The sequence below is a fragment of the Oncorhynchus tshawytscha genome, linkage group LG27 (assembly GCF_018296145.1).
Source record: "Oncorhynchus tshawytscha isolate Ot180627B linkage group LG27, Otsh_v2.0, whole genome shotgun sequence".
NCBI lineage: Eukaryota > Metazoa > Chordata > Actinopteri > Salmoniformes > Salmonidae > Oncorhynchus > Oncorhynchus tshawytscha.
The window spans coordinates 6,095,754-6,113,882 of NC_056455.1; the positions used below are offsets into that span (position 1 = coordinate 6,095,754).

Here is an 18,129-nt window from a genome sequence, read left to right on the forward strand (position 1 = left end):
ACACTCTCTCCTTTTTGCCTTTGCCTGGCAAAAGCTGCAGATGGAAGATATTTTCCCATCCCTATATGTCATCACGAGACGTGAAGGATGGGAGCTGAACAGAGCTGGTGAGAAGCATCTGTCTTTCACCCCGACCCCTGTTGATCAGAGAGTTAACTTATCTGAAGTTGCTGCACCATTGGTTATCGTTATCATCATCATCATCATCATCAATGCATCCTCATCAGCAGTATCATCATAATGATGGCCTTGGTGTACACAACGTGCATTTTGTATTCTTAACCTAGAAGAATCTACAGTATTTCTGCTTTCCTTGCAAAGCATGTATATTAAATATATACTACACAGCTCAAAGTAAATCAGATACACTCTGGATCACACAGCAGAGATCACAGGCGTAAGCCACTTAAAAGGACACATTTTATCAGTGACAATTAAAGACCAGATGGTTTATCTTCTTCAAGCCAATTACCTTTGGTTTGAACCCCGCGGCCATGGCTGTGCAGTGTGCCGAACGCTGATAATACCTAGATGAAAAGCTGCTGTGGGACTGCTACTACCTGCTCAGCTCGAAACCCAGCCAGCCTTTCACGCTTAATGTCATTTAGCAGAACTATTTATAATTTATCAGAACTAGGATCTGTATTCGGAGGACTTCAGAATCCATATCAAATACACTGTATGTGCATATGGTGACCAAATACTGGATCTGACAGTGTAATTATTATAGAGCTACCCTACCATAAATTGGAAATTACAATACCAGATTAGACATCTACAGTGCCAAAGCAAGACTAATAGCAAGACACTTGGTGAGTGTTTTTTAATGCTTGAATATTGGCGATACTGACCAAACTATGTCAGTGTGAATATTGTTTAGTCCTCCTCCTTCAGACTTCCTGCCGCTCCCTTACACCTAGAGGTGAGCCTGCTCACCCAACTCATGGCACTCTCTGACCAGAGGGTTGGGGCCCTGGGCCCTCAACATAGCAGCAAGCACCCTATGGCTGGCAGTGGCCCTAGGAATTCAGCCAAATCACTGGTACAGTGCCTTGCGAACGTATTCGGCCCCCTTGAACTTTGCGACCTTTTGCCACATTTCAGGCTTCAAACATAAAGATATAAAACTGTATTTTTTTGTGAAGAATCAAAAACAAGTGGGACACAATCATGAGGTGGAACGACATTTATTGGATATTTCAAACTTTTTTAACAAATCAAAAACTGAAAAATTGGGCGTGCAAAATTATTCAGCCCCTTTACTTTCAGTGCAGCAAACTCTCTCCAGAAGTTCAGTGAGGATCTCTGAATGATCCAATGTTGACCTAAATGACTAATGATGATAAATACAATCCACCTGTGTGTAATCAAGTCTCCGTATAAATGCACCTGCACTGTGATAGTCTCAGAGGTCCGTTAAAAGCGCAGAGAGCATCATGAAGAACAAGGAACACACCAGGCAGGTCCGAGATACTGTTGTGAAGAAGTTTAAAGCCGGATTTGGATACAAAAAGATTTCCCAAGCTTTAAACATCCCAAGGAGCACTGTGCAAGCGATAATATTGAAATGGAAGGAGTATCAGACCACTGCAAATCTACCAAGACCTGGCCGTCCCTCTAAACTTTCAGCTCATACAAGGAGAAGACTGATCAGAGATGCAGCCAAGAGGCCCATGATCACTCTGGATTAACTGCAGCGATCTACAGCTGAGGTGGGAGACTCTGTCCATAGGACAACAATCAGTCGTATATTGCACAAATCTGGCCTTTATGGAAGAGTGGCAAGAAGAAAGCAATTTCTTAAAGATATCCATAAAAAGTGTTGTTTAAAGTTTGCCACAAGCCACCTGGGAGACACACCAAACATGTGGAAGAAGGTGCTATGGTCAGATGAAACCAAAATTGAACTTTTTGGCAACAATGCAAAACGTTATGTTTAGTGTAAAAGCAACACAGCTCATCACCCTGAACACATCATCCCCACTGTCAAACATGGTGGTGGCAGCATCATGGTTTGGGCCTGCTTTTTTTCAGCAGGGACAGGGAAGATGGTTAAAATTGATGGGAAGATGGATGGAGCCAAATACAGGACCATTCTGGAAGAAAACCTGATGGAGTCTGCAAAAGACCTGAGACTGGGATGGAGATTTGTCTTCCAACAAGACAATGATCCAAAATATAAAGCAAAATCTACAATGGAATGGTTCAAAAATAAACATATCCAGGTGTTAGAATGGCCAAGTCAAAGTCCAGACCTGAATCCAATCGAGAATCTGTGGAAAGAACTGAAAACTGCTGTTCACAAATGCTCTCCATCCAACCTCACTGAGCTCGAGCTGTTTTGCAAGGAGGAATGGGAAAAAATTTCAGTCTCTCGATGTGCAAAACTGATAGAGACATACACCAAGTGACTTACAGCTGTAATCACAGCAAAAGGTGGCGCTACAAAGTATTAACTTAAGGGGGCTGAATAATTTTGCACGCCCAATTTTTCAGTTTTTGATTTGTTAAAAAAGTTTGAAATATCCAATAAATGTCGTTCCACTTCATGATTGTGTCCCACTTGTTGTTGATTCTTCACAAAAAAATACAGTTTTATATCTTTATGTTTGAAGCCTGAAATGTGGCAAAAGGTCGCAAAGTTCAAGGGGGCTGAATACTTTCGCAAGGCACTGTATGTGTCACCCTCCTGTGACAAACTACTTCTTTCCACGCCAAAAAGTGTCCTCGTTAAGCAGTTTTCAGAGACAATCTTAATGGCTCACACAAACATATTGTAGCAGTCAATAACTCCAGAGCTAACAAAAGAAGCTGGTCCTTGAGCTGGGCAACTAGTTTGGAGGCACGGACATCTACAACGTTGTTATTTTCAAGAACATGGTGTCACATTGAATGTAAGGGAAGGGACAGTTGGTGATATCTGAATTCCTAATCTTCTCTCATTGATTGAGACAGGTGGGTGTCCACCCCAAAGTGCTGCATATCATGATGACACTCACCTGTCTCGATCAATGAGAAGATTTGAAATAGACAAGATGGCGGCATACACATTGCTTGATTACTTCATGGAGCAAAAACAAATATTTGATTTATTAATGGAGAATTTTCTAAATTCAAACGAACCGCCTGCAACTAGACATTTTAGTTTAGAAGACTTTCAAGTCGGGAAATGAGGAAGTATCGCAATGTAAAGGTTGGTCAAAAGTTCTCTGTGCTATACTTTACACTACCTACACTATTAGAAAAAAAGGTGCTATCTAGAACCTTAAAGGGTTAAAGGGTCCCCACAGGAGAACCCTTTGAAGAACCCTTTTTTGGTTCCAGGTAGAACCCTTTTGGATTCCATATAAAACCCTTTAGACAGAAAGTGGAAGCCGAAGTACCCTTTTGGAACCTTTTTTTTCTAAGAGTGTGCTGTGTAACAGCTGTATGGAAACATTCACCTTTCACTGCCATTTCAAAGTTGAGCTATCTCTGACTGAGATCTGCTCTCTTCTCCTCCTGGTAATTTCCATGTAAAAGGACCCATAAGCATCAACATGTGAAGTTATAAACCTAACCTCAACTTTATGGTTGGCTTGGCCTTATAAAAGACCATGGTGGACCAACCGGTAAGGTCTAGGAATACTGATACAAGAATATGACAATGCAACATCAAAATGCTTCACAGATACTAATAGTCATTTCCATGTAAAGGACCCATGAGCACTAACACACTAAGCTAAGGTTCTATATATAGGGGAAATTAAGGCATAGATATGTTTTTCAAGCTTTTTCCATCCAAAAAATTAGGAATAAGCAAAAACTTAAAATAATCTACTAGAAAAAGCCTTAAAGGGTATTAGAAATATATCAAAACAGAATAATGTTGAAGAAAAATCCATGCCAATATCAATATTTATATTTAGTTTTGCAGAAATGATTTGCCTTCTGAAAGTTTAAGAAATATTACCTAGTGTTTTGTCATTCTGTTACCAAAAACTCACATATCTTTAATATATTTCACATTTCTATCTGATGAGGAGGGAGGATTATGAAAGTACACAGAAGTAACAAGTAAAGGTAGACCTACCAATAAATTAGTGCTTTAAATGATATCAATTTAGTTGATTAATTATTAAGTGACTAAAAACGTCACTCTGTTACCAAATCTGTAACAGAATGACCACAATTGAATTGAAAACATAATAGTAACAAACCACATTTGCAGTAGAGCACAGTAGAGTACAGTAAAGTTAAAAAATAAAATAAAAAGTAGAGTTGAGTTCAGTAGAGATGACTTATTTTTTCAGTAGATTGAAGTTGTGTTTGGGTTATGGATATATTTGATCAAGATGATCGTACAGAATTGACCATTATCCATGAGCCTTTACATATGCTTAAATCAGGGATGGTCAGGGGTAAATTGGCCATGTATAGACCCATAAACTGAATTAGTGTAATAACTTAACAAATATTGAATGTCGGTAGATTTGTTAAGTTTCTCTTGCACAACGGCAGATCAGGTTAAGGCCTAAAGAAAGTGGGTAACAGGGCTGAGATTGGCAAGTAATAGGGATGAGGTGTATTGGCAAAGGAATTGAGTAACAAATAGGGCATTTAGAGATAGGATATGGTTGTATCTGTACATGATTGTATCAGTATTAGGGTATTGGCATGTGGGTGTTAGGGTTAGGGCATAGGGTGACAGGGCTGGGGGGTGTGTGAGTAATTGGGTTTAGGTGTGTGGGTAAGTAGGCTGAGGAATACAATGCGGTGAAAAAGTATTTCCCCCTTTTCTGATTTTCTCCGTTTTTGTATATTTTTTTTTATACTGAACGTTATCAGATCTTCAACCAAAACCTAATATTAGATAAAGGGATCCAGAAGCTTACAAATAACAAAGAAATGGATACTTATTTAATTATTTAATGAACAAAGTTATGCAACATCCAATTCCTCTGTGTGAAAAAGTAATTGCCCCCTTATAGTTAATAACTGGCTGTGCCACCTTTAGCTGCAATGACTGCAACCAAATGCTTCCTGTAGCTGTTGATCAGTCTCTCACATCGCTGTGGGGGAATTATGGCCCACTCTTGCATGCAGAACGGCTTCAACACAGCAACGTCTGTAGGTTTTCAAGCATGAACTACTCAGGTTCAAGTCCTGCCACAAGATCTCAACTTGGATTAGGTATGGACTTTCACTTTATCTAATATTAGGTTTTGGTTGAAGATCGTGACCGAGGATAAAAACATACTTTTTTTGTTATACATACTTTAAAAATGTATTTTTAAGCAATATGGATTACATGTTAGGGTTACTAATGGCATTCTCAGTCAAAACAGTTTGTGCATATATTATAGAAACATTTTGAGAGGTTTTTGTTCGTTTTGGGGTTTAGCAGAGGTTTTTCTGGCTATTCGTGCACACACAATTTTTTTTGAGGCAAGTCGAGGTTCAGTAGCCAAAGTCTATGCCCCTTTATCGGTGAATGGTCAACAGTACTACTCCTAGTAGGAGTGGGAAGTATGGACTGGATTATTCAATTAAGTGTTTCTTGTCATTCAACAAGAGAGATAGTTTTCATGCACATTTTTTCACTTAAGAAATACTGCACCAAACATCTTAGTTATGATGTAAAATTGTGCGACTAAGACCTTGGCAAAAACATCCAAATGAATGACAGATTTCTTGATTTATCGTAGATTAATTCAGACTTTTTTGAGGAAGTGTTTCTGGCTATGTTGTTGCTACAGTGGCTCAAGAGGTACAAACAACAGTAATATTGCCACCTTCTTCTTGTTTTTCAAGAGAAGGTCTTTAGGGAATATTCGCCTAGCTGAGTTATGCTAGGAGCAAACTGAACCTATGTATGCAGACGCCTTTAGGGCTGTGTGTGCTCACGAACTAGAGGTGAATTACGATATCATGCTTCTGAACCAATCCTATTTATAAATATTGTCGTTGTTTGCGAAAACAGATTGTTTTTGTTTCATTTGATATATATATTGTTTTTAACTCATTAGAAAGATTCACTGCCCATGGGTTTATGTTGAAAACGTACATGGCGCGAATGCAATGCAATTTTGTCTGCTATTTCTGGAGAAGTGCAAATATGAACTGAAAATTAGTTCCATGATGTTTGCCAATATATTGTATCTTTGTCCAGCTCGTGTGAACAGTTTGAATGTGTCTGTTTTATTCGCCCACAGGGAGCAATTATGGTGCCTGTAACTGTATTTAGACAGCCTATTTAATGCATTTTTATTCAAATTTGATTCGAATTATACACTCTCTTTTTAGGCCTCATCAACAGCCTAGTAAATGTAAATGTGCTTATTGACTTTGTTTGGCATGTTCATGTCCAGACTGCAATTTACAGTAGGCCTAGGCCCTATATCAGTGTGAATGCTATCAGATTAGATGTTGATCCATCAATGCATGTTAAAGGGAGTTTTTCCCCTCGTCTAGCGTCTATATTTAACAATCTACAGTATTTCCATATTGAAGCAATGCATGGGGCAGGCTAACGAACTAGCATTCTAATTGGACTTGATGACAGTGCAATACATAAAAGACCGGAAATACACAACTTGAAGCAACCACATATTTATCCATGGAGCACGTTCTGATTGGCCAGTGAGGTGTCAAGCCTCGACACACCCACAACCACCGACAGCTGCTGCGCCTATAATTCCGGTTGTGAAAGTAGCAAAAATATTTAACACACCCCAAAACCTACTGTATTAACCTATAGCACGATTGCCAGCGCTAAGATTTAACATTGCGTTAGATTTGTTAAAACATTTCATATCACAGCTGACACCCAATTCTTTCTGCAGACATGTTTGAATTTGAATTCGGATTAGATATTTAGATATTTATGTTCACATAAAACTGAGGGAGATTTTACTGTCATTCCGTTACCAAACAATCAAGTAATTGCGTTTTAGTACAATTTTCAGAGGCAACTGTTAAAAGTAGACTTCTGCATATAGGTGTATGGTTTGTTTTAGACCATTTTTCACAATTTAAAGTAAAAAAGTAAGTCTCAGCATCACTCTGTTACCATGGAATTGTCCTCCTCCTTCTCCTCCGCCTACTCCAAAACTGCGTTCGGAACCACGTGGGAAGTGGCAATTTACCACATACTGTACGACTGGGGAAAATCTACTTGAACTGGTAATTACTAGTGGGAAACTCGTCCATCATCCTGAGCTCCTACATGCTGACCTCAAACATCACCAACTAAGGAAATTACCCTGATAACAGCATTTTCAGCAATTGCAACAACAAAACATAATTTCGAAAAAGCAATTTATTCATGTTTTTTAACACTATAATTTGTTTACAGGAGAGATAGCTGTACTTTTAGTTTATGGTTTACACAGCTTGTTAGCCATTAGCCAATCTGCGTTTCTCAACGGGTTCAAAGCTCGTGAATGCATCCAACTGGTATTTATGACTTCCCAACTGTTGAATTCCCACCTCCAGCTGGGTTACGAACGCAGCATAATACACTGGAAAGGCCCTGGAGTCTGCGATTTGACTATGTAGGTGTTGAAAATGTGAAACCCAAAGCAGATAAAAAATATGGATAGGGGAAATTTGGAAATTACAGCAACAGCAATTTAAGACCATTTGTAAACACTGAGTATTGAGGCTGATAGAGAAGGCTACAGAAGTCTATAGTTAACCACTGAGTTCTGCCCTTCCGTTTTCTCATATGAAAATGAATAGCCAAGTTGACTCACATTAAAGCTTAAACACCGTGTGCCTCAAACACCACAGACTCTCAAGACAAGAGAAAACAATGTCACTGTCTGCTGTTATAGTGCCCCCTAGTGAGAATGCATAGTATAACAACACATTGGTTTGGCGTCTTTGAGCTGCGTCACGCAGTCTGCCTCTGGCAGGTCCAAACAGCATCACATGAAGACAGAAATATAGCGTTGACTATTTATCAAGCTGTATGCCGTGTTTGATACTGCTCCACTAGGATTTTTCTCATTGTGTCTTAACTGTGTTTTCTTTACACATAAAACATTAAAGGACTAAATCATGAAAGCCACCAGGTCCAAAATGTATCCCTTGGGTATTCCCATTGTAAAAAAAACATAAAAAGACATGGCAAAGTACTATGAGAAAACAGATGTGGGAAACAAATTGTTGATTTAAAGCAGTGATAACCAATAGAATAACTGGCTTGTTGGTACTCTGTCATAGGAATTCCCCATATGGTGGGAGGTAACGTTAGATACCATCAAATGAACTGATGGTGTCTGCACAGGCACAGAGAACAAGTAATTCCATGCAGCACTAGAATATTTCCCACTGCCACAAAGGAAACAGGAACTGGGGAGGAGGAACATTTCTTTAGATCAATGAGATGCCACATGGATATCCAGTTTAAACTAGGCAAGTCAGTTAAGAACAAATTCTTATTTACAATGACGGCCTACCCCGGGCCAATTGTGTCACCCTATGAGACTCCCAAGCATGGCCCGATGTTGTACAGCCTGGATTCAAACCAGGGACTGTAGTGACACCTCTTGCACCGATGCAGTGCCGTCGACCGCTATGCCACCCAGGAGCCCTAAAGTTTGATTTGCAGCTTTTTGGGATGTTCTCAAACAGCACTCATATTTATCATGTAACGAATGCCCCCCCCCCCATGTATTGAGTCAGATTTTTCTGCTGACCTAGGTCAAGACACTGGCTGAACCTGTGGCATGTTTTACCTTTAACAGCTCCGATCCAGAGCCAGTCAGTGCATTCAAAGGTCAGTAGAACATCTCCAAGTAAAACATCGATTAGCACTAGTATGAAAAGACACTTCCCCACAAGACACCATGTCTTGTACAGTAAGCAGTTAGTTGGATTGCCACACAGCAATTGGACAAAATCATAGGCATATCAAACTATTGTGTGGTGCAGTCATTTTATATTCAGTGGTATGCCATTTCAAACACCACGGATCACAAATAATTGTACCCCATGAAACAAGACATCAATTTCAATATTTATTCAATAAAATACCACCCCCTCTCTCCATTTTGAGTTGGTAGCTCAGTGTCAATCCTAACATGGTTTTAAGCAGACTTGCTCCGTAACACCAGTCATCTGACAACCAGGTAGAGCAGTACCTTTTTCATTATAGTTTAAATCAAATCTTAGTATTACAGCGTCAGAAAATGATGCATATTTCAACTTTTTGTTAAAAGGAAGCACAAACGCGCCTCAGACGGGAGACGGGGCTGCGATGGTCAGAACTTATGCAGCACTCTTCCATAACCTTGGACACAGGAAGACCCACAATACATTGGAACCGCAGTTAAGGGCTTCTCCCCCCCAAAATCCCACACCACCACAGGATACCGCATGTGGCGGGTGATCATTTTTATTGAAACTCGTACAAAACAAAGTGTTACATGGAATTGTGCCCTTCACATGGCAAACAAAAAAGTTGAAGGAAAAAACTAAACCACCACTCATCCCACATCCGTCAAGCCATTTGTCCATGTTTTCACTGGACTGCTCCCATCTGAGGGGAGAGTTAAACTGGTATTAAAGTGTCTCAATTCAGAGGTATTCATCATTAGCTTAAAGGGGCTGCAGTGATTGCAGCACATGGGGAGGGAAGTATCAGGACCAGGGGAGAGGGGGCTGCAGAAAGCTTCTAAAATCCGTGGACCTTGAGCTGCTCCTCTTTTGCCAGGCCAATCTGGAAGTGGGATGAGGGGAGAAGTGACATTACACAAAATAACTTTGAACTCAAGTCACAGAACATTTGCTACCATCACACAAGACTATTTACAAACAGGGACTTTTCTATGAGAGCCTTCTGTAGGGGCCATGACACATGACCACTTAGTACTCACAAGTGTGGAGTATACACTGGGTGCAATAGCAGCGACAAGAGTCAAACCTACCTCAATCAGAAACGTGCAGATATTCTTGCGCTGGTCACCTTGCAGCTGAATCACTTCCCCATACTCTGGGTGCTCAATCACTGTCCCATTGCAGGCAAATTTCTGTTGACAAAGCAGAACTATTCAAACAGCCAGTAGAACAAAACATGGATCTTGCTTAGTATATCAACTAGTGTTGCCATAACATACCTTCTTAAAGGCCTTGACTAGCTTCTTCTTATCATAGTCGATGGCTATGCCCTGGACCGTGGTCAGAGTCTTCCTGCCGTTACGCTGCTGGATTCTTATGTGGATGTAGTCGTCAGTCCCAGATGGGAGCCTGTCATTACCCTTAGTTGCATCAGCAAATGGGTCTAAAAACAAAATCACACAACTTAAAACATCATTCAAAAAATAAACATCTAAAAATACAAGGAAGCGACCTAAAGTGATAGCTAAGTCAAACCACTGCCATTTTAGTTAACAAAAGATCGAGGCCGATGAACTGGTGACGTAACGTCTTAGCCACGAGGCTCTGGAACCAAGCAAAACCCTGCGCAGGACGCTCATCAGCAAATTACATGGAAATAAGATTTTAGAAAATGGTCCAACCAAGATTTGGTAGCATATCTGCGCAGATCTACATTTATCCGGAATTGAGGTTAGTGACACCGGAGAAAGCGAAACGCCCCTGTCCCGATAGTCAATTATTCCGGCAAAACGTTTTTTTAAAATAAGGAAGTCATGAATATTAGAGAAGCACAATTCAGCGGGACTATTGTACCTGGCTATTTGCCCTTAAAAGAGTTTACATTACCACAAAGCCCTCCCCGACAAAAGTCGTATTACAGACAGATTGGGGCAAACATGTACATTCATACTATGTCCATTGTTGATAACTACAGACAGTAAGAACGAGTTACTCTCCGGAATCGGTAACGTTATTGTACATTGATCAATGTGTCTGCAATAGACTAGTTTGATATACAGGCTACAAAGCCGTGTTGGGGCCTAAACAAGGAAATTAACTTCGGCCTAGTTGAAATCGGATGGCTGTTAGCAAGGCTTTTGCTGACGTTCGTTGGCTATTAATATAACGTACTTCTAGTCGTGAGGAAAATGTTCTCGATAACTAACCAGATGTTTCATGAACATGAAAATCAAAACGTTCTATATTTAGTTGAAACGTTGTCAAAATGTTTGCAAATGCTAACGTTAGCAAGCGCCCTTCCCCCCCCCACATTTTCGACCCCGTGTTAGCAGAGGTGGTTGATATGTCTTACCGAAAGTTTGGAGGTTCTGGATAGCGGACATACGATAAGATTTCCTTTCCTTTCGGATAATAACTGGTTAGCGATCGACTGGTTAAATTTATTTGTTTGTTTTTTTGTTCTTTGAATCTCCCTTTTCACCGGGACGACGTTTTTTGTCTTCTGAAAGGCTCTCACAAAATGGAGCTTGTTTAGCTTGCAAAGTGGAAAACAACCCTTTATAGCGCCTCCCCGCACGTAGGGACGTGCGCCACGCCACACCCTATTTTACCGGAAAAATTACGTCATTATCTTGGTATTTCAGAGGGGAAAATACCAATAACACCTGCAACCTAGGCTACATAAAAAACTACAACACAAATATCTAAATTCGTTAATAAAGCAATGTGATGCGTAGATGGTCAGTGGTCCATTATTCTATTTGAGGAAATATATTGAAAACTCAGATACTTCTGCTTTTACCGAATAATTAAAGGCTTCCCCCAGCCAATGGCCTGCTTCTATCTAAAATGTAAATATGGCCTCGCTTGAAAACTCGAGCTGCTGTTTCTGTCTGATGGGACAGTGCTATATGGAGTCCTTGGGACGTCCCTACCTGGTTAAATAAAGGTTAAATAGATAAATAAAATAACATTTTTGTGAGACAGACATGTAACACACAATATCATACATATTTACGAATATAATTTCTATATTGTCTTTCTAAGGTTCCGTGGAAAAACATAAAAATCAACAGAATATTTACGGAGGCGAGGAGCATGAACTGGAAACGAGGAAGGGAGTTTAGATGGCTAACTAAAAAGCAGCATTCCCCAAGAGAGGATGGCTTTCACTTCAGGAGTGATGAATTCATGAACTTCTTCGACGAAAAGATCATGATCATTAAAAAGCAAATTACGGACCCCTCTTTGAATGTGCGTATTTCTCCAAAGCTCAGTTGTCCTGAGTCTGCACAGAACTACCAGGACCTAGTATCAAATTGTTAAATCCTGTATCGCTTGACACATTCATGAAAATAGTCATGTCCTCTAAACCTCCAAGCTGCATACTGGACCCTTATCTAACTAAACTACTGAAAGAGTTGCTTCCTGTGCTTGGCCCTCCTATGTTGAACATAATAAATTACTCCCTATCCTCAGGATGTGTACCAAACTCACCAAAAGTAGCAATAATAAAGCCTCTCTTGAAAAAGCTAAACCTTGTCCTGGAAAATGCAAAAAACAATCAGCCTATATCAAATCTCCCATTCCTCTCAACATAAAAAAAACTCACTACCTTCCTGAAGACAAATAATGCATACGAAACGCTTCAGTCTAGTTTTAGAGCCCATCATAGTGAAGCCCCAAAATTGTCTACCCTGGAAGCCTTTGTTTCAGACATAAAGAAGTGGATGGCGCCAAATGTTTAACTTTTAAACTCGGACAAAACAGAGACGCTAGTTATAGGTCCCAAGAAACAAAGATCTGCTGTTGGATCTGACAATTATTCTTGATGGTTGTACAGTTGTCTCACATTAAGCTGTGAAGGACCTCGGTGTTACTCTGGACCCTGATCTCTCTTTTGATGGACATTATCAAGAATATTTCAAGGGCAGCTTTTTTCCATCTTTGTAACATTGCAGAAATCTGAAACTTTTTGTCCAAGCTAATCCATACTTTGTCACTTCTAGATTAGACTACTGCAATGCTCTACTCTCCAGCTACCGGGATAAAGCACTAAATAAACATCAGTTAATGCTAAACGCGGCTGCTAGAATCTTGACTAGAACCATTTGACCATATTTCTCCAGTGCTAGCCTCTCTACACTGGCTTCCTGTTAAGGCTAGGGCTCATTTCAAGGTGTTACTGCTAACCTACAAAGCATTACATGGGCTTGCTCCTACTTATCTCACCAATTTGGTCCTGCCGTACATACCTACTCGTACGGTACAGTCACAAGACGCAGACCTCCTTATTGTTCCTAGAATATCTCCAATAGAGCTCAATTTTTATGAATGGTCTGCCTATCCATGTGAGAGACGTAGACAAGGTCTCGACCTTTAAGTCTTTACTGAAGACTAATTTCTTCAGTAGGTCCTATGATTGAGTCTGGTCCAGTGGTGCGAAGGTGAATGGCAAGGCACTGGACCAACGAACCGCCCTTGCTGTCTCTGCCTGGCCGGCTCACACTCTCTCCACCAGGATTCTCTGCCGCTGACCCTATTACGAGGGCTGAGTCACTGGCTTACTAGTGCTCTTCCATGCCGTCCCTAGGAGGGGTGCGTCACTTGAGTGGGTTGAGTCACTGACGTGATCTTCCTGTCCGGTTTTGGTCTCAGGGTAGTAAGTTGGTGGTCTTTGTGACATCTGCTCATTGATTTGATTGATGATTGATTGAGATGGCGGAAGCAGAAGTGTTGTTTGAAGATGAAAGTGCGTCAAGTACAGTTAGTGAGGAAGATGATGTTCATTTGAGGAAACCCTTTGGAAGTCACGAGGATGGTGAAGAAGGTGTTGGGAAATGTGGACACTGTCAAAGTAACCAGGAATGGTGTGGTGTTGATATCTTGTGTATCCAAAGAGCGAAAGGAGCGTGCATTGTGGCTGGCAAAATTATCGACTCCTGAAGTGGACAGTTTTGATTTTCGTAGCAGGGCACTGGAAAAAGGTGTTCTCTCTGTGGTCCCGTTGGACATTGTTAATCAATATCGTCGGCAAAAAAATTCAAGGAGTAGTCGTGCACATCGCTTGACCCGTATGGATAATGAGAAATAGGAGCAAAGTTGTATTATTGTCTGTATTATCTGTGATGTTGATGTTTCATAAAGAGTATCTGCCACCCTATGTAAAGCTGGGATATAAAATATACGCCGTAAGAGCGTTTGTGGAAAACCTAATGCAATGCAAGAAGTGTAAAAAGTTTGGCCACGTGTCAAGTGTTTGCAGACGGAGGGAATATGTTATTGAAGAGTCTTTGAATGTACAATGTTGCAACTGTGGTGGGGATCATCTTCCTGAATTCCCTAAGTGCCCTGGTTAGGGTGAAAGAGATTGAGGTGTCAAGGATCAGCGCTGTACAGCAAATCTACTATGTGGAGGGAGTGAAGAGAGTAAGGGGTAAAAAGGCCTCAGTTCTGTTGAAGATATGGTGGTGGATGCGTCGCAACCAGTTGCAAATATTATACGTCAATCAAGTGATCTGTATACACTTATTGTGAAGAAGATGGATTTTGTAGCATTTATAGCCACAGTTATTAATTGTGTCATATCTTTAGCTGAGAACTTTTTGGGCCTCCAAGACTTAATGACAGAGGCACTGCAAGGATTACTGTCGCCAGAAAATGTCCTGCCCTCACAATTTTTTAAATATAGAGACCCATTCCAAACGGATCCGTGGAATCTAGAACCATCTGGTATATACCTGGTTGGATCCAGACCCGTTAGAGTGAGGGAAGCAGCAGAAAATAATTGTTTTAAATCTACTTTATTAAAATCCCCTAAGGCCGATGTCCGTGCCTATGCGGAAATCTAATTAGCATGATAAACACATTCCCATAAAAATCTGTACATTTATGCTAGATATAAACTTTTTTTTAAATGCATTAGATGCGTCTCAATCCACCGCATCTGCCTATGTCGCACTTCAGCATCTGCGGTGAAAGGTGAAAGAGCGGTGTTTGTCAGACCATGAGACGTCCCGAAAAAAGGTCTTCTCACATAATCGTCTGTAGGGTCCGAACGGTTTGTTCTACGAACCCCACAAGCGTATTGGGACGAGTCTAAAGTTGGAATAGCTAATCTCCCAATTTCTGTCAGTAACGTCCTAACAGTTTGGGCTACACACTAATATGACCCTCTGTGGAAAGGTGAGAGTCTCACGAACATGTACATGTCGGTTGTAATTGCTATAGGACGCCCGTAGGCTTCATAAAACTAATCTGAAGGTCCCCGGTACCAGTCGAAATAATTAATGGAAGTACTTAATGGAGACTGTTTAGTGACAACATGAATGAAATTAGTGAGTCCTGCCTTGATGACTGTATTAGCTTTACAACATTTGTACTATAGATGTTTGTAGTCTTAAATTATTACTTGAAATAATGATAGCTAAAGCTCCCTGTCCTCGAATGACATGCTGGTAGTGATAAAGCTATCTGCATGTTGTAGCTAGCTAGTTACATTGCTAAGGTTGCTGCGTTCTAAGTAAAGTTTGGAGTTATTTTGAAGCTTATCAAGCTCTATAATTAAATAGATTACAATTATAAAATATTCTTTACCTGATAGCAGTGAGTCAGACGGAGATCTCTCTCGAGCTGTCGCCAGCTGTGTTTAGTACCTTAGGTACAGAGAACGCGATCGGCCGTCATTGTAAATAAGAATTTGTTCTTAACTGACTTGCCTAGTTAAATAACAAATAAAAATAAAAAACCTGGATAGCAGTGATATAATTTTCTTTTTTTCCGGTGAGGGATTTTTTATGACAAGATAATCTCCTCAAAGTTTGTACGAACAGATGTAGTCAACTGAATAGCCTATCATTATAGAAATCAAATCAAATTTATTTGTCACATACACATGGTTAGCAGCGAGTGTAGCGAAATGCTTGTGCTTCTAGTTCCGACAATGCAGTAAAACCAACAAGTAATCTAACTAACAATTCCAAAACTACTGTCTTATACACAGTGTAAGGGGATAAAGAATATGTACATAAGGATATATGAATGAGTGATGGTACAGAGCAGCATAGGCAAGATACAGTAGCTGATATCGAGTACAGTATAAACATATGAGATGAGTATGTAAACAAAGTGGCATAGTTAAAGTGGCTAGTGATACATGTATTACATAAGGATGCAGTCGATGATATAGAGTACAGTATATACGTATGCATATGAGATGAATAATGTAGGGTATGTAAACATTATATAAGGTAGCATTGTAGCATTGTTTAACAGTCTGATGGCCTTGAGATAGAAGCTGTTTTTCAGTCTCTCGGTCCCAGCTTTGATGCACCTGTACTGACCTCGCCTTCTGGATGATAGCGGGGTGAACAGGCAGTGGCTCGGGTGGTTGATGTCCTTGATGATCTTTATGGCCTTCCTGTAACATCGGGTGGTGTAGGTGTCCTGGAGGGCAGGTAGTTTGCCCCGGTGATGCGTTGTGCAGACCTCACTACCCTCTGGAGAGCCTTACGGTTGAGGGCGGAGCAGTTGCCGTACCAGGCGGTGATACAGCCCGCCAGGATGCTCTCGATTGTGCATCTGTAGAAGTTTGTGAGTGCTTTTGGTGACAAGCCGAATTTCTTCAGCCTCCTGAGGTTGAAGAGGCGCGGCTGCGCCTTCTTCACGACGCTGTCTGTGTGAGTGGACCAATTCAGTTTGTCTGTGATGTGTATGCCGAGGAACTTAAAACTTGCTACCCTCTCCACTACTGTTCCATCGATGTGGAAAGGGGGGTGTTCCCTCTGCTGTTTCCTGAAGTCCACAATCATCTCCTTAGTTTTGTTGACGTTGAGTGTGAGGTTATTTTCCTGACACCACACTCCGAGGGCCCTCACCTCCTCCCTGTAGGCCGTCTCGTCGTTGTTGGTAATCAAGCCTACCACTGTTGTGTCGTCCGCAAACTTGATGATTGAGTTGGAGGCGTGCGTGGCCACGCAGTCGTGGGTGAACAGGGAGTACAGGAGAGGGCTCAGAACGCACCCTTGTGGGGCCCCAGTGTTGAGGATCAGCGGGGAGGAGATGTTGTTGCCTACCCTCACCACCTGGGGGCCCCGTCAGGAAGTCCAGTACCCAGTTGCACAGGGCGGGGTCGAGACCCAGGGTCTCAAGCTTGATGACGAGCTTGGAGGGTACTATGGTGTTGAATGCCGAGCTGTAGTCGATGAACAGCATTCTCACATAGGTATTCCTCTTGTCCAGATGGGTTAGGGCAGTGTGCAGTGTGGTTGAGATTGCATCGTCTGTGGACCTATTTGGGCGGTAAGCAAATTGGAGTGGGTCTAGGGTGTCAGGTAGGGTGGAGGTGATATGGTCCTTGACTAGTCTCTCAAAGCACTTCATGATGATGGATGTGAGTGCTACGGGCGGTAGTTGTTTAGCTCAGTTACCTTAGCTTTCTTGGGAACAGGAACAATGGTGGCCCTCTTGAAGCATGTGGGAACAGCAGACTGGTATAGGGATTGATTGAATATGTCCGTAAACACACCGGCCAGCTGGTCTGCGCATGCTCTGAGGGCGCGGCTGGGGATGCCGTCTGGGCCTGCAGCCTTGCGAGGGTTAACACGTTTAAATGTCTTACTCACCTCGGCTGCAGTGAAGGAGAGACCGTATGTTTTCATTGCAGGCCGTGTCAGTGGCACTGTATTGTCCTCAAAGCGGGCAAAAAGTTATTTAGTCTGCCTGGGAGCAAGACATCCTGGTCCGTGACTGGGCTGGATTTCTTCCTGTAGTCCGTGATTGACTGTAGACCCTGCCACATGCCTCTTGTGTCTGAGCCGTTGAATTGAGATTCTACTTTGTCTCTGTACTGACGCTTAGCTTGTTTAATAGCCTTGCGGAGGGAATAGCTGCACTGTTTGTATTCAGTCATGTCACAAGACACCTTGCCCTGATTAAAAGCACTGGTTCGCGCTTTCAGTTTCACACGAATGCTGCCATCAATCCACGGTTTCTGGTTAGGGAATGTTTTAATCGTTGCTATGGGAACGACATCTTCAACGCTCGTTCTAATGAACTCGCACACCGAATCAGCGTATTCGTCAATGTTGTTGTCTGACACAATACGAAACATCTCCCAGTCCACGTGATGGAAGCAGTCTTGGAGTGTGGAGTCAGCTTGGTCAGACCAGCGTTGAACAGACCTCAGCGTGGGAGCTTCTTGTTTTAGTTTCTGTCTGTAGGCAGGGATCAACAAAATGGAGTCGTGGTCAGCTTTTCCGAAAGGGGGGCGGGGCAGGGCCTTATATGCGTTGAGGAAGTTAGAGT

General features: G+C 41.6%; 1 protein-coding gene across 1 annotated transcript; it reads right to left on the minus strand.

Moving 5' to 3' along the window:
- Nucleotides 1-8,992: 8,992 nt before the first annotated feature.
- LOC112225938 (eukaryotic translation initiation factor 1) lies at nt 8,993-11,373 on the minus strand. Its single transcript, XM_024390083.2, has 4 exons — nt 11,177-11,373; nt 10,104-10,267; nt 9,915-10,016; nt 8,993-9,706 (listed from the first exon to the last, which is right to left on the minus strand). The coding sequence occupies exons 1-4, from the start codon at nt 11,205-11,207 to the stop codon at nt 9,662-9,664; spliced, it is 342 nt and encodes a 113-aa protein (XP_024245851.1). The 5' UTR covers nt 11,208-11,373; the 3' UTR covers nt 8,993-9,661.
- Between the last annotated feature and the right edge of the window lie 6,756 nt (nt 11,374-18,129).

Coding starts and splice junctions, on each gene's coding strand:
- LOC112225938 (XM_024390083.2), bottom strand. CDS start 11,207: ATGTCCGCTATCCAGAACCTCCAAACTTTCG. Junction 10,268..11,176: donor CCAGAACCTCCAAACTTTCG/GTAAGACATATC, acceptor TTTTGTTTTTAG/ACCCATTTGCTGATGCAACT. Junction 9,707..9,914: donor TCTGCACGTTTCTGATTGAG/GTAGGTTTGACT, acceptor TCCCACTTCCAG/ATTGGCCTGGCAAAAGAGGA.